The sequence below is a fragment of the Zingiber officinale genome, chromosome 10B (genome assembly GCF_018446385.1).
Source record: "Zingiber officinale cultivar Zhangliang chromosome 10B, Zo_v1.1, whole genome shotgun sequence".
Classification (NCBI taxonomy): domain Eukaryota; kingdom Viridiplantae; phylum Streptophyta; class Magnoliopsida; order Zingiberales; family Zingiberaceae; genus Zingiber; species Zingiber officinale.
Window position 1 is genome coordinate 8157738 of NC_056005.1, and position 21048 is coordinate 8178785.

Sequence of the window (21048 nt, forward strand, 5' to 3'; positions counted from 1 at the left end):
TAACATATTCAAAATATCACCAAAAACAATATTAGTAACGTTGCTCATAACCATTTTAAACATTATCTACTTGTTTAATACAAAATGAAATGTTTCAATGCAAAACCAATTATGAGAAGCAAAATATAAACCTATCCATAAAACATTAACCTCAATAGTTGAGGATAACAATGCCAAAATCAGGATCTTAACCAACTTTAGTTATATTAAAGTGAGCACATATTCCCTCACTTCAGTGGAATCTAAACTGAATAACAAGTCAACATTCAAAAGATCTTGACAAATTGCTTTAGAAGCCTTGTACTTATCTGGACTACATAACTCATGCTTTTCCAGCAGTTCAAGAACTTGTGGCATTCTTGAGGTTGTACCTTGCATCCAAGTTGACATTGTGCTAAGGTGACCATCAAGATTGTTCATAAAGCCCCGAATTTCATCATTAAATTCCTTGTTCTCAGTTTCAACATTCTTCACAAGTGCAAACTTGGTCTTCTTTGAAGCTTTATGAACTTGATGAGGACATTTTTTCTTGGCAGCACATGAACTGGAAGAATTAGATGACAGTGACTCCATGGTAGATAAAAATTCAATTTCAGTATTGGAATCACTCTCATCTGTCACATTCAATGTAACATCAGCATTTCCTAAATTCTGCTCAGCAGCAAGTGGATCTTCAGCCACATCCCCCGTTGCTCGATCCTTTCCATACACAATATCCAAATTCGTACAGTAAGGGAATGAGACATTATATAAGCCCTTAGCATCTTTGTGAATCTGTAAAAAAAAATATAAAGCCAATATTGTAATTAGATTCTACATAAGTAACATCAAAGTACATAAGTCAAAATACTTGTGAATCTGTGTAAAAAAAAAAAGGTACATCATCAAAGTAACATCAGCATATACCTCTAACATGCATTATTATAAAATTACAAATTAAAACACATGAATTGACATACCTTAATCCATTCAATATACCATGTAAATTCACATGAAATCTTTTTTTCAACATCATTCCAAGAACATCCACTCTGCTTGCACATTTCATTAATAGCATGGTACCTTCCCTTCAAGAACTTGATCCTAGAGTCAATGTGCTTCACTTCAATTATCAACTGGGGTAACTTTTGCACCATTAATCTTCTTATCTCGTTCATGTAATTCTTAAAACCACCATCTGTTTTCCAAAGAGGATCAGTGGCCATATCTTGTAAACATCTAATTAAGACCCAACTTTCCTCCTCTATCCAAAACCGCTTATTCTTGCCTCTTCCGTACTCCACATCATTTGTCTCTTGGTTATGAACATCCACTGTACTACTTTTTATCATACTGTGGTTTAAAAAATAAAAATTCCAAAAGCATAATAATGTAATTATACACATTATATAACAACTCAAAAACATAAATATCAAATAATGTTAAAACAGTTAGGCAGTACATAAGGCAGCTAGCAGAGTCATACAAAATCCTACATCACATTAAAAATGTTCTAATCAAAATACAACAAAAGCACAAACATATGCAATAGTCATCCCATATTAAAAACTCCATTTCTCCAATTATTAAACATTTCAAGTGTCATATTATTTCTGAACGCATTCCACTGGTCAGTTGGGGCAATTGTTCATATGTATTCCACTTCTTCATCATCATCACTTTCCTCATCTTCGCTTTCTTCATCATCCTCTATAGATTCCTGAGGATCTGTACTCATAAATTCGTAAATCAGATTATGGAGTAGACAATAGGAAATAATAATACGAACTTGAGTTTGTATTGGGAAAAAAGAAGGGGATGCTAGAATTTTCCAACGCCCCTTCAACAAACCAAAACACCTCTCAATTACATTTCTTACTCGAGAGTGCTTCATATTAAAATATCCTTCCGGAGTCTTAGGTCAATGACCATCAAACTCATTAAGATAATACCTATGTCCACGATAAGGCACAAGAAATCAAGAAGAATTATAATAACCATCATCCACCAAGTAGTAACAACCTTCGGCAATAGAACAATACTAAATGTAAGACTACAATAAACAACTTAATTTAGAAATTAAAGCAATTAGTTAATTCACAACTTATTTATATATACCTTGAGGAACTTTAAGCCCAGTAGACCTAGGTCAATGACCATCATCCACCAAGTAGTAACAACCTTCGGCAGTAGAACAATACTAAATGTAAGACTACAATAAACAACTTAATTTAGAAATTAAAGCAATTAGTTAATTCACAACTTTTTTATATATACCTTGAGGAACTTTAAGCCCAGTAGACCTACTAATGGCATTACGAAGAACACGACCATCGTGAGCAGAACCTTCCCATCAAGGTAACACATATATAAATTGCATATTTGGGGAACATACTCCCAACACATTTGTCGCTATACCTCCTTTTCTTGTGCGATAACGTTGTTTTTCTTCTTTAGGAGGTGTCACTGGAATAAAAGTACTGTCTAACGCGCCTAAGCAACCCTATATTATTCAAAGGAATTAATAAGAAATACTAAAACATAATGACCCAACATGTTACTAAATATTTATCATATGTTATTACCTTAAACGGTTTCCATCTGTCATCTTTACAGTTTTCGGATATAGGTTCTGGTGTTTTGAGTAATATGTGGTGAAGCTTCAAAATTGCATGAAGACACAAATTGAAGTGACGACTCATAGTCTCTTGACTTCGATGAAAAAGTAGACTAATTATCCTGTTTTTCTTGTGATGTGCCAGAACATAGATAAAAAGTGCAACAATTTCATCAACGGATGCATTTCTTGTGTCTTTTAATCCCCCAATATCTCCTACCATATCACATAATATCTCAAAGGTTCTCCTATCCATACGGAGTTCACTAATACAAAATGCATCACTCTCTTTTGTAAGGCTGAATATCCATTGCATTCGCTTAATTCGTTTTTCTTCCTTATTTTTTATTCGGCAAATTTTAGTACGTTGATATATTCGATACGAATGTTGATAGAATATGAGAACCAACACAACCATAAGGATAATATGTGCAACCCACAATGTGCACATTAAATTTTGACTTCGGCTATTAAAAGGAGGTCGTGCCATGTTTTTCTACAACAATACAAGTAAAAAAATATCAATAAAATATAAGAGAAGCAAACAGAAACTGATGCATAACTAACGAGGATATGTAACAAGGACACAAAGTTTAATAGCAAAAATTTTAAAAAAAAAGTGAATTTTCCTAGTGGACTGATCTCTGTTCTGTTCTTCTTGTTTTGTTCTAGAGTTGCTTCTTGTTGCCTATATTGCTCTCTAGATTTGCTAAAGGTTCCGTTTGTTCCACTGAATTGTTTGATAAGTGTGCCACTGATCACTCTCCCTTTTGATAAGTGTGCCACTGAATTGTTTGTTTATAGTTTGTTGCTGAATTTTAGGAGGACAATGGTACTCTATGAATAAGCAGCTGAGAGGAGAAACAAAGAGTAAATTTGCATCTCCAAAGACCAGCTGCACCTGTAGTTCAATATTTTAGGAAGAACCAAAATGTTTCCTTTTTTTCTCAGGTACAAGCTAGGGAAGACCAGAGCTTTCCTCCTTTTTTTTGATTAACTAGGAGCCTTTCCAGTTTATTCTTTCATTCAGTCATCTGCAAATCAATCATTCTATGCCGATTTTCACTATAAAACTCCTAATGTTTAGGAAGTGTAGGCAATTTCCTAGCTGAATCTATAAAACCAGATAAATACTTTCTAGGTTTAAGATAGTTATACAGATTACATTTTTTAAATATCATATTAATATTTTTTTTTCACCCTGTAGAATAAGCTTTTTAGATTGTCTATGTGATTATACCAGGATGAGGTTGAGGATGTTAATATTTCATTTCTTTCATAATCTATTTTGTAGTAAATTTACTTGATTGTTCACAGATATCTTCGAATCAAGAGGAAAAGACATTACAGAAGGGGTACCTAAAGAGGAAAAGACATTACAGAAAGGGTACCTGGTGGTGAGCATGGGGAGGAGATGCAACGGTTCGTGATCAAGTCGGAATACCTAGGCCACCGGTACGACGTTACTGGGGAAGGCGAAGGAGTTCAGATTCAGGGAGGAAGGGGATCTTCGAATCCCCGGCGAGGTGGGGCGTTCGGCGAGGTCGTTCGACAGCGACGTTGGCGTCGTTCGAGAACAGGTTGCAAAGAGGAGAGGAGAGAAATGCGATGGGCAATATTAGGTTAAGGGTATTTTCGATATTAATGAGAAATTGTGATTGCTGCAAATACAGGAATAGCTGATTGAAGGGGTGGGACACCGGAATAATCCATTACCCACTAATAAAGAATCATTCCCTCATTTATATTCCCATTGTTGTAATCCAAACATTAATATTGATTCCTATTCCCATTTCTTACTTTTATTCCCTTAAACCAAACGCCCCCTTAGTTGCTTGTTTCATCTCCACTTATTTTTAATAGAGTAAAAGCTTTATTCTTAATAGTTGTTAGTTATTTGTTGTGTTGAGCTAAAATACCTCATTTCTTCCTAAAGAGTGAGATGCTGGGCGGGCAAGACAACTTCTCCGTTTTTCAAGTATGAATGGAGTTTCAGTTTCGATGAATTAATAGATGAATTTTTCTTAATGAACAGTTGATCTAAAAATGCCGCCCAAGATAACTTCTTAGTTTTTTAAGTATGAATGGAGTTTCAGCTTCGGTGAATTAATGGATGAATTTTTCTTAATGTGCAGTTAATCTAAAAATGCTGGATTAATAGACTGTTCATTGTGAGCACTTCTTGATTTACCTAATGAGCGATTACAATTTCTATGTTAACAGATTGATGATCCCATAATTACTCAGCATAGACGGGATAATAAAAAAGCAAACAAATGTGTCTTGCTGCAAATGTCTAACTATTTTCTTCTTCCTGCAAATGTTTAACAGTGTCTCAGATCAGAGTAGAGACGAGAAGTACTTGGTAAACAACGACAGTACGTAATGCTTCTGTCTTCCTGATTGGTCTGAGATTTTTTTTTAAAAAAAAAAATTAAATGTTCTCATTTTTTTAAATATTTTTATTTTAGGAGTCAGGCTTGACACTCATTAGGACCGTAAACTATTTAGGTCGAATCATATCAATCTTGTTTAATAAAGTAATTGAACTAAAACAAGTTGAACATTGTGGCAAAAGGCGAATACGTTCGCCCCCAGCGCCCCCGCAAACCCGTCCCAAGGTCAACACGGAGGAGGTAAATCACGAACGGCTACTAGCCTTTGGAATAGTGATAAAACAAGTTGAACATGAAAATGAAACAAGTCATTGATTGAAACAGCTATTTACGCTTGACGTGATTTCCATTTTCTTTTTTTTTTTTTTCACTAGCTTGTTTCAAAATTAACACTTCACAATCTCTATTTATTTAACTATGATTGAGATTTGAACGGTAAGTGCTTGAAAGTCGGTTGAATGTTGTTGTCGTTGCATCATGCCCGGAGGCCACAATCTCTATTCATGTGTTTTTTTTTGTAATTGGCTATCGAGTTCTCGTGAGTTGATTAATTTTGGAATGTATCATCTGATTTTATATCCTGTTCATTAAGTAAATCCATAGAACATAGTGGCTCCTGACATGATGATCCAGTGCCACTAGTAGTTCAATCATTATAGATGTGCCCTGCATAGAAATTAAACACAAGTTACTTGAAAATGTACTTTGTGTCTTACCATTTCCACTAAACCTTGGGAGGCTCACAAGTGTCTAGATATTTTTACCTTTCATTCATTTGGAGGTGGTAGACAGTCCCATGGAATTTTTCTATTTACCATCGGATAAATTCAGGAAACACGGATGAGTCACATGGAATAACTAAACACCATGAGTAGTTCCAGCACTATAGACATTTATTTGTACTGTATGGTAATTGAACTCTCATTGTCTGAAAAACGCATTCGTTCACTTATCATTCCATCAAGTCTCGAGAGGTCCACCATCTCTATTTATAATTTAATTTAATGAGTTATTCAAGATTATTTATTTCATTAATGTATATATATTCATCCTACATAAATGAATTTTATTGGATAAAATGTCAAACTTAATGCTTTCATTTGGAATATTATTGTCCTTCGGGATTAATAGTTGGCTAACGTATAATGATATTATCGTTATAAGATATAGGAGTTAAATCTTAATTAGTAGTCGAGTGTCTAGCCTTCTCATGCGCTATTCATCTATCTAAAATTAATAATCAACTATGATTTATCTCTTTTATATTAGCTTAAAGATATTTGACAGAGATAGTAGAACGAATGGCCATCGAAACTTGATAGCTCACATTTTTATTGTGCTTACTCCATATAACATATGAGTAAATGTAATTATTCGGAAAGAATTATACAATCTTCATATAATATTATTCAAATTCAGTAAAAAAATATATTAGTTTTTAAAATAATTTATACTCATTAGGTTAAATACGAAAAAATACTAGATTTATATTTATTTTTTTAATAATCATGTTCTAATCGAGTCCAACTCAGTATTCCAAGTTCCAACGTTGCCCACGCTCTCTGTGGGCTCCACCATTAACGCTGGCGCGATCGTCGCGAACCTGTCTGGGCCACGACAGGCTTCCATTACGCAACGCAGCGCGGTCGGCCATGGCGGAGGCCGATCAGATCACCCCATCTAGGGTTTACTCCCTACTGCCCCTGTCACAGTACGGTGCGTTCCTTTGCCCCACATAAACGTCCTTTTCTCTTCGCCTCACCGTTTTTCTTGTTGTTTTCTCTTTTCCAGTGGAGATGTTCTGTGAATTCTAGATTGTAAATTTTTTCTCCATTCTTGAGTAGAATCCCGCAAAGTCCCCATTCCGTAGAAAATTTCAAAACTTGGTTCAGCAAGCATGTTTGTGAACGAAAACACCTTGATGTGTTCGGTTGCTTGTAATCTAGATTGACCAGATAACAATTAGCTGCGGAGCAATGCATTTGTTGCCATGATAGAGTGTAGCTTGAATCGAGTATGGTAGTGTGCACTTTGTGGTTCAGTTAATAGGCTACTCTGTAAAGATCATAATCGATAAAGAGCCACAGTTGGCTGCCTTTCTATTCATCAAGAGTTTTCCAAGTAGATATTTTTAGGACAATCTATTCTCTGTCTGGTCTCACTTTCTGAAATATGGATCATCTAACCTTGGGGTATTGATATGTTTCACATTTGGATAGTTTGTTTCTAGATGTTTATCTAGGATTTCTAGTTGAAAAGTTGTCTGGGTGATACAGAAGTAGGATATCCATAGTTGGGAAAGAAGGATGTTGACATACATGAGGTAGGTTTGGCAACATTTATAACTTTTCTATCTATTCTTTCTCCACTCACGTAAGTTAGTCGATCATTTTCCAAATGGAGGAGACTTGGTGAATATTAAGCAAAATAAGTTGTTTTCTTGACCTCAATAAATTTGAGCTAGTTTCCATTTGCTACATAAACGTAATAGTGACTATAGCTAGGAGTTGTTTCTCTTTCTGTTCAACACCTGTACCAGTCTGAAATAAATGTGGAAGATGTCAAACTGGGACAACAATTGCAGTAAGTTTTCTGGTTTGTTACTCCTTGCTCCTATTTGTTCTTCATGATTGATTGATGACAAATGCAAGTGTAAGATCTAGATAGTCTGCAGATTTGTCTCATGTGTACTGGAAATGTTTTTTCTTGTTATCACTAGGATTCATACTCTGGTAGCTATTATATGTCAACATAATTACATCAGCAAGTGACACCTACACCCAGAAATGTACTCCAGATTACCTTAACCCCTCTCTCTAAATACACTTCTGAACTGCTATACAACCTCAAACATTAATTTGGATGGCATTTAAGATTTTGCTGCAACTCTAGAATACAAGATAAAAGATGGCCAACATAGCTTCTAATTTTCTTTCTTAACAGAAAACATACTTGCATGGTGCACTAGAGGCTTCACGAAGCCTTCAAAGATGGCTGTGAAATTCAAGCTTTCATTCGCCCACAAATGATGGCTGCTTTACTTGCATTGTGGAATCTTGGTGGGCTCTAGTTTAACAGGTGATTACAAAGAGCAAGATCGTATTATGCAAAAACAATTAGTGAATCCATGCCTTCATCACAAAAGAGATGAAGATTTAACAAAGGATTAACGGCTCATCACTTACTTGAAATTCAAGGCTTCTGAAGTTCTCAAAACGCATCGCATTCCGTCAACCTGAGCTTTTAGAGACATAGCATAGTCCAAAGTTTCATCTAATAAGGAGAAGCCATCCATAGACTCACCTCCAGGTACAAGCTTTTTAAGCACTTGGATCCTCTTCTTAGCCAATGTCTTTGCCAGGATACTTTTACCAACATCATGCTGTGCTCTTCCTGCCATTTTCCTTGTCGAGGACATCCTTAAGCACCTCCTGAGTATCTTCTTGGATCTAGGGATCTTCCATGAGTTGCAGCATGGTTTGCTTAACTCATCATACTCCCTTCCTAGGAGACCTTTTAGTACGTCCTTGTTCTTCTCATTCTTGGAAAGGTTTGTGATGAGACCCTGTGACCATCTCGTTCTGCCTCTGGCAAAGGCTATCGCAGCGTCAGCTGAGAGCTTGATGGCCTTTTTTCTCTCATGGAAGCTCATATTGTTGGATGAAACAGCTGATAGCTGAAACCCCAGGAGCATTTGTTTGAGGAAATTTAGCTTGAATGAGCTTGTGAGTTGCATGCTGGCTACTTGCAAATTTGAGAGTGGAAAAGCAATGTAAAACTATCCAGTGAGTTAAAGGCTCCCTTCGCTTATATGATAGAGGGGGAGAGAGAATGTGTGTGTCTCCAAGTGGGTTTTCGGTAGAAGCATAACATGTGACATTATTTCATGAGGATCCTATACCTTTTTATCCCTGTAGCTTCATCTAACTGAGATACAAGTTGCTATATCATAAGATAGATCTTTATTTAAGAGCTTCACATGCTGACTGTAACATTGATTTGAGATGTCCTGTAATTGCATCTTTCTGTTTTCTCATCCGAAAAAGGAAGAAACACACTGTTACGTCTGCTGTATTGATGAATTGGAAAAAGAAATACCAAGTAATTTGCATGCTAATTCTGTGTTGTATAATGAGAAATGGAAAAGGATTCTGAATCAATATGCAGAGGCCATGTGAAACATAGAATCGCCTTAACATGCCACTGGTATATAGTAGTCATGCATGTAGGTTGAGAAGTTACATTTGCACCACAGGTTCAGAAATTCAAAAAAAAAGAAAAAGTTGAAAAAGTGGAGTTTAAATGAGGCTGTCATGGGAAGATATGATTAAAACCATTTTATTTGTGAGCCATAGGAAGAGGGACCTACTTGGCAGAGACAGGCCACATGCATGCACATGGTTATCAAGGCCGACAGTCCAAACAAAGTCTGTGAGCTCCTTAAATTTAGCTAGCTATGCACATACTCGCATCAGAAAACATAGTTTAGCATGATACATAGTTTTGCATGATGTATGATTCTTAATCCACATTTATTATGATTAACTCGATAATTTTCATCTTCTTAAAACATGATTACTTTTTCAATATGGCCAGGTGAATGTGGTCAATGCTACTACAGCTCAGGGTGATGTAATAATGACAGAGAATTGCCAATGAATGTTCAGTTAGACTGCAAGGACAAGTTCAGATCAGTGGCAGAGGATTAGCAGTTATATTTAGTAAAACACTGTAGCATTTCTCTTCAAAGCTCATATCAAACAATCTAAGTTAATATGATCTTCTGCAGCAGTGCTGGTACAGAGAATGATGTAGCTGAACCATTTGTGTCCATTATTGCGGTCTGATACAATACAATAATGCCAGTAGACTCACATGTGAGTTCATGATTCCAGATGTCATAAATTTGTCATCTCTGTCACTCTCTTGCTCCCATGCATCTCATGTTGAATTAGGGTTCTGTTATTTCTACTGGTCTTTTTGTTGTGATATTTGGGCAAAATCATGAGTTGAGGTTTCTGTAATATACAGCTTCATCTTCTCCATATCCAGGGAGTAAACCGATGGTTAGGGCTCACTTAATCAGTGAGCGAAGCTTTACAGGGGATTTAGGTTTCACTATTTAGAAAACATTGGGTACTGTTATATAAGAATGTTCAGAAAGAAGTTTGGTGAACGGACCATCACGCTTCTGTTGAGATAGTGTTTGTTTCTTTGAGACACCGAATCCATCATCCATTTTGATTGACTAATCAATTAGATCGAACTTCACATGGATGTGACATGGAAGAGTTGTTCAATTTATGACAAGTTTGTTTGGTGGTGTTTCCATAGGATAATAAATGTGGTATTCATACTGATTGATCCTCCATTACATAGTTATCATAGAGAGGTGACACAAATCAACTGATCACAATGTCTTTCAAGAAACTACATCTCTTAGTTCATGTCACATGGCTTCTCAATGACATTAAGCACCAGAATGATATGTGATAGAGGAATTCAATTCTAGCAGCTACTTGATTTGTCAGAGATACTCATACCAAGGGAATTGTTCTTTTGTATCTTCAAGGGGGATACACCAGTTGGTTCCACAACTTGGATGCTGCAGGATCAGGAAAACATGGTGATGAATGTGGTGCACTCTTTTCTGCCTCTCTCAGATGGCTTTGGCAAAAGGAAGATATTTCCCACATGGTATCCACATGGGAGCTTCTACTCTTTGGGTCTCCACATGATTCCTTCGCTCATCATGTTCCCAAGTACAGCTTTTTCACTATTCAGCTTTAAAATTTGTGGCTTTCAATGTTATTAGTCATGCTTCTTCTTCGCATAATCCTGGTGTCATGTTACATATCAGCTAGAGAACATCAGTTTCTTACCGAATTAATTACAAGGAAAGACGACAAGTCTTCTCTATTTAATGTAAATATTATGATCAGTCTGGCCAAGTGCACACTAATTAGCTTAGTTGACAAATTACTCTCTTCCTCAAAGATAGGGTTGTAATCGAACTGAGCCGAACTTTGGAGTATTCAAGTTTGTTTGATAAGGTAACTAAGTCGATCTGAGCTTAAAATGAATCAAACTTTTAAAATAATTGTTCAAGTTTGGCTTGGTTTATTTTTATGAGATTGAGTTTGGTTCGTTTAGATATTATTGAACTCTCAATTCAAGCTTGATTTGAGTTTGGTTCGAACTTGGCTTGAGTTTGGTTCGTTTAGATGTTATTGAGTTCTCAATTCAAGTTTGTTTGATTGTTTGAAACTCTTAGTTGTTTGATTGGTGATTGAGTTTGATAATTTAAATTTATTTATTTATTTTATTTTATTTAGCATATTGAAAAAAGTTTTGGAAATGAATATAGTTCGTGAATATTGTTCACGAACGTTGTTCATGAATATTATTCACGAGCGTTGTTCATGAATATTGTACACGAACGTTGTCCATGAATATTATTCATGAACGTTGTTCACGAACGTTAACGAGCTGCACATATATGTGTTTAAGCTTATTTGTTTAATTTAACGAGTTGTTTAAGTTTGTTTGTTTAATTAATATTATGTATATTAAATGAACATAAATAAATTTTTATCAAGTCAAATATCAAATTTATTCACAAACGTTTGATTCATTATGCCTATTCAAAGATCTGCATATTCTAAATCTGAATTCCTCAAATAGTCATTTTTTTAATTACTTGTTATTTACCTGCATGATTTGAGCATTATAATAGGGAGTGTTATGGTAATTTGGTCAGTAGGCAGATACTAATATGGATATTAGAATCTTGTCAATACAAATAAACTAGTTAACATCTTCTTTCTTAGTTCTTGATTTCACAAAAATAGTATTGTCTTAAACATAAAATATCGTATTGGTATTGATTGAAAATCAAAATAAAATGATCATTAATTTTGGATGTTAAGGTTAGTTTATTAAGATATAATCTTTAGAAGAAACAACCTTATTGATGTTTATTTTTCTCCTTTTATATTTTCTATCGTTTTATTCTTTTCATCGGAGGATGATGATTTAGGCATCTGAAGGGTCTCGGCAGAATGATTCCTAGCAAACCATCTAACGTGTGTTGATCTATGCAAGTCCGGTCAAGAGAGAGCTGTCTATAGTCTAGTCGTGGTAGAGTTTTCCAACCGCAATACTTATCCTTGTGTTCATAGAGATAAACACAAGGATAAGTATATAGTACTCTGACATTATATCTGTTAATCCAGCTGAAATTAAAATCAAATGATCTTTAATTTTGAATGATAAGGTTACTTTGTTAAGATTTAATATTGTTTTGTTTTTTTTTTTAGCTCTCACGGATTAACATAATTAGTATCTGTATAAGTGATTGCTCTAATATATCTTGAATTAATTTCTAGTTGATGTAAAATATTTCATTGGGTGTTTAGCTTTCTCCATGTAAACGGTATAATAATTTATCCCCTTTTAGAGAGTATCGAACCGTCCTAGAGGAGACGTTAAGTTGACAACTTCACCTTTTACTTCAATATTATCGTAATAGTCCTGGGGCAATGGTGCAAAGGTAGAATGTCTTCTTAGTTTCTCATACATATAAGGATCGTCTTAATTTTGATAAATTAATGTATATATTTCCTTTAAATGACTAGTTAATCTAAGAATACTGGATTGACGAGTCGCATGCTATAAGTGCTTTCCGATTTATCTTAATGACTAGTAGAAAATTTTAGTGAAATCGAGTCGATCATCCAGGATTAGTCAGTATAAGCTGAATATCTGATACCAATAAAAATAATAATAAAATAAAATTATATATATATAGAAAGAGGCGATCTGCTAGGTGTCTTCGTGCTCGCCCACGTTGGGTACTTGAGTGCCAAATGCCTCGTATGCAATCAGACGCCTAATGTTGATGATAGCGCCTAGTAGATAACGATCATATATGAGAGCATCTCCAATATAAAGTTTATAAGCGGTTTGTAAAATCTAAAAGGTTGAATAAAAAATTTTGAACCATTATAAAGGTGAAGTTTGAGGTTTGTAGTTTAAAAGTAGTAGTTAAAATTCAAACATGTTTTTTTGTCTCGAAATTGATACAATATACATTGTGGCAAAAGGTGAATATGCTCGCTCCCGGCGCCCCCCGCCAACCCGTCCCAAGGTCAACACGGAGGAGGTAAATCACGGGCGGCTACTAGCCTTTGGAATAGTAATTAACACATAAGGGAGGTATTTATCTCGATTTTGTCGAGATTTGAACCCCAGACCGGTACCTCATTGTGGCAACACCTCATGCACTAGCCACTAGACCCATCCGAGGGGACTAATTGATACAATATACATGAACCATGTAACTCGTGTTATGAATTGGATTACAAAATTCTTATTCAGAGTTTTAATCATTGGAGATATTTTCATAAATTTTCATATTATTGATGAGATATATTGAAATTATAAAAAAAAAGTTATTTATAATTCATTGAAGGCTAACTGGGACATGTCAGCTCTGCCAGAATTAAGGAACAATCAATGAGACCATCCAATTTCATGAACAATGATTTTTTTTGTTCAAGTACATGCCCTCATAAGCCGGAAGCGAGATTTGATATACTGATTAACCTTTTGTCTTTTCCTTGAGTTTAGATCATGAAATCTTATACCATGAAACCAGAGTTGTTTCTCAATTGAATCGGAGTGACTACGTTGTTAAACCTATTTCAACTGTAGAAAAAATTCTACAAAAATACGATGTCTCCAGCAAATTCTCCGTTAAAATTGCTTTCCACAAAGCTTCCATCACAAAGCCAAAAACCATGATTTGCATCACATGAACATGAAGCAGTTGCAATGAACACGCCACAGCACTTTTGTACAGAATTAGAAGAGAATGATTGCATGTGAAATGGCTCCCGAAAAAAGGAAAAATACAGTTGAATGATAGTTATGTCATCCAAAGCTTCAATCATGGTGTTCGACTATGAGGATTATCAGAAGCTTTATCTCTCCCTATCTCTCTTTCCGCTTTACCTTTTTCTTCAAGCGTGGGACTCTGCCTAAATGGACTGCTGACCACAATGCTTGTTTTGTTTTGTAAAGACAGGGTTTTGGTTTGTCACTGGAGCGTGGGGCATTGTGCATGGTTGTCCTTGAAATAAGTTGAATGGGGAAGGAAAAGGATAAGTGAGACACAGTGGAAGGAGATAAACTGGATACATCTCACAAGATATGCCCAAAACTTGGTTTGTTCTCTCCTAGGACACAGGAATAATGCACATCGCTCGTCATTTCTTATTCAGCAATTAACCAAAGCATGCATTTAAAATTCTAAAATTCTCAAAAGATATATTTAATTTTTAGATTTGCTAAAGAAGTGCTCCAATAATTACATTCAAAAACTAATATCACTGTAATACTGAATTTTAAAAAATAATAATACCGTGGTTTTATTTTTCATCGATTGTAGTATTGATTTTTAAAATGTAACACCAGTGTTATTTTTTAAAATTTAATACCACATTAGTATTAGTCTTTGGAGGTGTCAAGTACAGAGAACTTGCAGGACTTTGAAATAATGCCATCTATAGCTGCATGAACACAAACTCTTCGATGGCCGGTATTTCACCAATCTTCTTCCCTTATCTGGCTTTTCATCGACGCCAATCGCCGTTATGGCCTCCATGCGCAGTGCTGTGTTGCCGACGCTCATAAAACTAATGTTCACATTATGCTCCCCGAGAATTCGACATTCCTGTACAGTGTGACATTCCCCTCGTGGCTCGCGTCCACGTTGAATGACCCGACAAGGGTGAGAGGTGGTATGCCATCCTTCACTTTTTCTTCCACTGTTATATCAATGGCATCTGACAGGCACCCGTAAACTTGCAGTCGACATGAGACCGATGGATTTGGACGGTGATCCTATCTCAAAATGGAGAGATGGCACTTTGATTAGGGGCGACCTTGAGATAGTTTATATGTTGATAGGGAGAAGATTTTGAACCGAAAGAAGATGGTCATAAGTGATTCTAGAGATAAGAACTGCACATCATAGACAGAGTCCACGAAAGCATGAGATCCTTTGTATAGACATTTTGATATTCAAATTAGAACAATAGTCGAGTGAAATGGAAAAGACGATGAACAGTAGAACAGCAATGTAAATATACAAGTGTGCGGATGTGTATGTATTCATATGCGCATCTGACCAACGGAGAGGACCCCTTTTATACTTATATTTTTACAATGATATGATATTATCCACTTTGAACCTAAGTCCTAAATTTATAAATTTTTTTTCATATCTTTCTAATATGGGTTTTGTTATATCTGATCATCCTGACCTATTTTGGGCCTCCCCATGAGCATCCAGTCACCCTGACCTTCTCTGAGCCTTCCCACTAGCATCCGGTCACATTGACCTACTCTGGGCCTCCCCTACGAGCATCCGATCACCCTAACTTACTCCGGACCCACCCTCAACTTCGTTCAAGGTTACCCCACATGACATCTGGTTTGGATCATGACTATTTCCACAATGATATGATATTTCTCACTTTGGTTCTAAGCACTCATGACTTTACAAAGCCCAAAAAGTCTCATACCAATAGAGATATTTTACCTTATTTTAAACTCATGATTTTTTTTCATATCTTTCCAATATGAGACTTTGATTGTATCTCAACAATCATCACCTCAAATGAAGGACAATTACTCTCATGGCTTGGGCCTTCCCGCGTGCATTCAATCACTTTTTACTTGCTCCGGACCTTTCCTATGAGCATCTGGTCACCCTGACCTGCTTCAAGTCTCCCCGCGAGCATTCAGTCACCCTAACCTTCTTCGAGCTTTTCTCGTGAGCATCCGGTCACTTTGACCTGCTCTCGGCCTCCTCACGAGCATCCAATCATCCTGACCTTCTCTGGGCCTTCCCCATGAGCATCTGATCACCTTGACCTACTCCAGATCTTATCCACAAGTATTCGGTCACCCTGACCTGCTCCAGGCCCATCCTAAACTTCATTCAAGGCAACCCCACATGATATATGGTCTGGACCATCGCTCTAATACCATTTGTTGAGACCGAAGGATATTCACATATCTCCACAATAGCATGATATTATCCACTTTGGGTCTGAGCCCTCATGGCTTTGCTCTTGGGTTCTACCCAAAAGGCCTCATACCAATGGATATATCTTACATCCTTTCAAACTCATGATTTTTTACTTTAATTGTATCCTAACAATACCGCCTCTCATAACCTCCACATTAATGAAGCGAAAAAAAATGTCTAGTGTCAGAGTATGTCGAAGAGTGGAGTATGTACGACAACATTCTTATAGGCAGAGAAAGGCTTCATTACATGCATATGTCATAGTAATAACATATTTCCTAATAAGTTGTTACGATTCTCTAACAATGTTGATCGGCTCTGGGCATACCACTTGTAGACTAGGAGTCATGGTCATGTGGGGAACTAGGTCCTGGATGTCCGATCGATGCTGGGGTCCGACGACTGTAAGCTGAGGGTCATGCCCATGAGTAGGAAGCTAAGCCCTGGAAGTTTGACCGGCTCTTGGCTGGGCGGATAAAAGTTGAGAGCTTTACATTTGAAGAAGTGGGGAGTTGAGCCCCTAAGATTCGTCCGATGTTGGGGTTGGGCAAATTTGTGTTAGGGTTTTGAAATTTGCTTGAACAATATGTCCGGTCGAACTTTATGTCGGGGGTTTATCTTACACTCGGCCGCTATACTTGAATATAGAGTTTGGTCTAGCCGAGCAATGTGTCTAACGTGTCTGATCGGCTAGAGAACTCAGCGGTGACACTAGACTTATTTCAGCATGACACTGATATGACCCAAGAGTTGACCCATTCTTGACTTTAACCGCCATATCAACCGACTTTTTTGATGTTGACCCCAACTTTGGGGGTCTCACCTTATTCGCCGTATCAAAATGGAGTCTAAAGGAATCTCAAGAGAGCTATCTCAGAAAATACTCTCCTTGTTAATTGACTTCGGATGGGATAATAATTATCCTACAGACAAAATAAGAAGACAGATCTGGGGAGAAGGCAATAAAAGAACATGAAGAACACATAGAAATTCATTGTTTGTAAAAGAAAAAATGTTAATAATAAAGGATAATTTTTCAAACATCTACATAACTTTTTTATAGACTCTATACCCTCAAAGTATATTAGGAAAGAATTCCTAATATACAAATCTCGATTCCTATCTTGTAAAGATAGGAAAACAACCTTGCCAAAAAAGTAAATTTCTTACCAAAAAAATTAATAAAGCATAACGTTGATATAGACAAACTCTTACCCATAAATACTAAAAATATCTTAAATATCATAAAAAAGTACTAAAAATAGTAAAAGATTTTCAAAGTCTCAGAAAAAAGTCTAAATGGTACTTTTTGGCCCTGAAACTTACCTGTTACAGGTTCCCTATAATAAACATAGATTTTTTAATTCTGTATGTATAAGCGCTGACAAAACTTGATGTTGACTCCCGAGTCAAAAGTTATGACTTCCAGAAGATTAGGTCCTCCTATCTTGGTCCTATATCAATCGTCCCAAATTGAAAAGAATTCGTTCTCGAGTTTGTAATAGTATCATCAGTATCCACAGAGTAAAAAGTCAAGTGCTTCACATTAAGACATCAAAAGTCTTCAAATGACTGGCAAGGCATAACCTGTAGGCATGATCATTGATCTTCTCTAGTATCTCATATGGTTCAATCTTTCAATTCTTCATCTTATTATACTCGCCAATAAAGAAACGATCATGAGCTAATATATCCTAGACAAAATCTCTGACCTCAAAAAGTATTTGACGACGATAATTATCAACTAAAGTCTTGTATTTGGTATTGCTATCAAGAATTATCAATTCCATTTGCTCATGAATGCTCCGAAGATGCTCTGTTATCTTATAGGCTTTAGGATTAAATCGCCCTACACATGGAACTGGAGCTAAGTTCATTGCCTTAGATGGGTTTAACTCATAGACAATCTCAAAAGGACTCAATCATGTGGTTATGTTTCTCTATCTGTTGTAGGTAAACTCTGCTTGAGGTAACGTCAAGTCACACTGCTTCGGTTTAGTTCCTATGAGACATCTTAGAAGATTGGCCAGACTCCAATTCATTACCTTGGTATGCCCATTTGTTTGAGGGTGGTAGGCATTACTAAAGTTCAACTTCATGCCTAATTTTTCCTATAAGCTCTTTCAGGAATGACTAATGGACATGGTATCTCGATTTGAAATCACGGACCGAGGAATGTCATGTAAATGTATGATATCTCTGAAGAAAAGATGGGCAATCTGAGTAGCACCCATAGTCTTCCTACTACAAAGTGTGTCATCTTTGAAAATTTGTCAACCACAACAAGAATTGAAACTAAGGTTCATTAGGTGCGAGGTAATCCTAATACAAAATTCATGCTTACATCGAACTAAGGAGCTTCTGGAATAGGTAAGAGAATGTACAAACCTATATTGGTGAGAACCCCCTTAGACCACTGACATACAAAATATTAGTCTACAAAGTGAGTCGCATTGCTGGTCAACTTAGGCCAATAAAAATTGATAGAGATGAGGGTCAACGTCTGATCATGTTTGAAGTGCCCCTCATTATGAAGATCACTCATAATCCGCTGTCTAAAAGAGCAATCTAGAACCCACAAAACAGATAGTCATTATTCAAAATAAAATCATATCGGTAACCATCATGTACCTTATGGAATATCCTTTCGAATGAAGGGTCAGTTGCATACATATATGTGAAGACCTCAAAGCCTACGAGTTTGGTACTCATGGCAGTAAGTAATGAAGAATGATGACTCAGAGTATCTGCTACACAGTTCAAACTCCTAGATTGGTGTCTCAACGTTAAAGTGAACTCCTGCAAATAAGCCACATACTTGACATACCGTCTACTCAGCTTGTGTTGACCACTAATGTACTGCAAGGCTTCATGATCAGTAAACAAGATGAACTTCTTCTATACTAGATAGTGACATCAATGCTTCAAGAACTAAATAATAGTATAAAACTCCAAGTCATAAGTAGAATAATTTCTCTAGGATCCAAATAGCTTATCACTGAAAAAAGTAACTAGACACCCAAACTAACTCAGAACACCTCTTATAAAATATCGGATGCATCACAGTTGACCTCGAATACTGGGTCAAAATCATAAAGTGTCAGAACTAGTGTCTCAATCATCTTCTACTTGACCAGCTGAAAACTAGCCTCTATTTCTTCAAACTGTTGGATCGAAAAGAACGCTAGGGGTGAATAGCGATTGTTGAAAAATCGTTATCGAATCAAAGTACGCAGCGGAAAGTAATAACGAAAACAACGCTAACACACCAAATTTTACTTGGTTCGGAGCCTTCATCGACTACTACTCCAAGGCCCGCACGTGAGAGTGCTTTCGTTGGACAATCCACTAATAGTTCGCAAAGAGTTACACAATAAGTACAAGAACTATGAAATAAAGTTACCGACAAAAAAAAAAAAAAAACTGAGTCGTTGGTTGTCGGAGAAGCTTCACAACGTCGCAGGTGCGTCTTTGGAGCAGCGCGCAAGGAAGAAGTTGTAGAGAGAAGTTGTTGTATTGTGCTCCTGGTGGAAGGTTGCTTATATAGGTAGTTCCGAGCGTTTGGATCCCTTCTGGGCGCCTAAACCATGATGTCAGTCATCCAATCAACGTGCTTTAAGCTGGCGACAAGATAGATTTTGAGCATTTCGGGCACCCGAATCACTTCCGGGTGTCCGGACCAACTTTTCCAACAGCCTTTATTTCCTACAAAATGAAGTTAGTCCGAGACAATAAAATTTATATTAACCTGCAAAATAAGTATTAGCACAATTATAGTCAAGAGTATTAATTAAATTCTGTCTCCTCGAGACCAGAATCTAGTCAAAATCTCAACTTAGATTTTCCAAATAGATCTAAGTTGGATCGACATCTACTATTCCCTCAAACAGGGAACACATCCTCACCAAATCACTCTCCTCTAGTTACTTACCTTAACTTACCATTTTGCCAGACATCCGGTCAGCCCGTTGACCTATCTGGATTTCATGTCAGCTATCCGGTCAGCCCGTTGACCAAGCTGGACTTCATGCCAGATATCTGGTCAGTCTGTCGACCTATCTAGACTACGTAGCAGCTATCTAGTCAACCCGTTGACCTAACTGGATTTCTTGCCAGATATCCGATTAATCCGTCGATCTATCTGGACTTCTCCTGCACACTTAGTTAAATCGTTAGATCATATTAAAACCTAACTTACTTTGTCATTTATCAAAACGAGTTAGACTGTTAGTACAATCTGTACTAATAATCTCCCTTTTTTGATGTAATGACAATAGAGGTTAAGTTAGGAAAAAATAATATGTAAAAATAAATGACAATCTGGGTCTAAAATGCAAACCTGAGCTTCTACAATTTCATGCATCACCAGCTTACTGTCTTTTGATGGTGGATCGATAGTGGATACATCAAGTGTTGCCTGTTTCAGTTATGTTTAGCAAGGTTATGCATGATCCCTTGGAGACAAAATATGTAGCAATGGAGATAGCTGAAGAGAATGTTACTGATAATTAGGCAACACACTCTAGATTAGAAAAAACCTACCTGAGCAACTGTGCCATTATATAGCTATCTGGTGCCATTATAATTATTCAGGTGATGTTTTTGTGAAGGAATGACATTTGAACTATGCATTCTATAGCTATGTTGTTACCTATAAATGCTCATACGGTGAATTAAACTATGTATTTGATACATGGTTAATTAATTAAGGAAAAAAAATACTAGATGGATATAGGAAAACCCCCTTAATTGCAGAGAACTGACAAATTCTTCTCTGCCAGACCTTTATATATGAAAGCAGAGTATTACAAGAATTGAAAGAAAAACAATGTGCAACAATTAGTATTAGGGTAAATAATGGGAGTTATAATGATCTCATTTGACATTGAAAGTGAAAGCTTCTGAAAATACTGTAATTACAGATTTAAGGCATATAAACAACACTACATAATAAATTA

The 21048-nt window shown here is 36.4% G+C and overlaps 1 protein-coding gene and 1 long non-coding RNA gene across 5 annotated transcripts; one reads left to right on the forward strand and one right to left on the reverse strand.

The window, feature by feature from the left end:
* The first annotated feature begins 6528 nt into the window (after window positions 1–6528).
* Window positions 6529–11049, forward strand: LOC122030311. Of its 3 annotated transcripts, none has more exons than XR_006125389.1 (3): window positions 6531–6708; window positions 7936–8301; window positions 9589–11049. It is a non-coding gene; the product is annotated as an uncharacterized LOC122030311 (long non-coding RNA). The 3 variants fall into 3 exon arrangements; XR_006125388.1 differs by having other exon boundaries at window positions 6548–6708; window positions 7936–8070; XR_006125390.1 differs by lacking the exon at window positions 7936–8301 and having other exon boundaries at window positions 6529–6708.
* LOC122030310 (transcription factor IBH1-like 1) lies at window positions 7681–9059 on the reverse strand. Of its 2 annotated transcripts, none has more exons than XM_042589506.1 (2): window positions 8178–9059; window positions 7681–8058 (listed from the first exon to the last, which is right to left on the reverse strand). In XM_042589506.1, the coding sequence occupies exons 1-2, from the start codon at window positions 8726–8728 to the stop codon at window positions 8004–8006; spliced, it is 606 nt and encodes a 201-aa protein (XP_042445440.1). In that variant the 5' UTR covers window positions 8729–9059; the 3' UTR covers window positions 7681–8003. The 2 variants fall into 2 exon arrangements, with proteins under 2 accessions (XP_042445440.1, XP_042445441.1); XM_042589507.1 differs by lacking the exon at window positions 7681–8058 and having other exon boundaries at window positions 8178–8227; window positions 8296–8909.
* Window positions 11050–21048: the final 9999 nt, after the last annotated feature.

Bases quoted from the DNA above. Each gene is read 5' to 3' on its own strand.
- LOC122030310 (XM_042589506.1), bottom strand. From the start codon at position 8,728: ATGCAACTCACAAGCTCATTCAAGCTAAATTTCCTCAAACAAATGCTC. The intron at 8,059-8,177 runs GTAAGTGATGAG...CTGTTAAACTAG, and splicing joins TCAGAAGCCTTGAATTTCAA to AGCCCACCAAGATTCCACAA.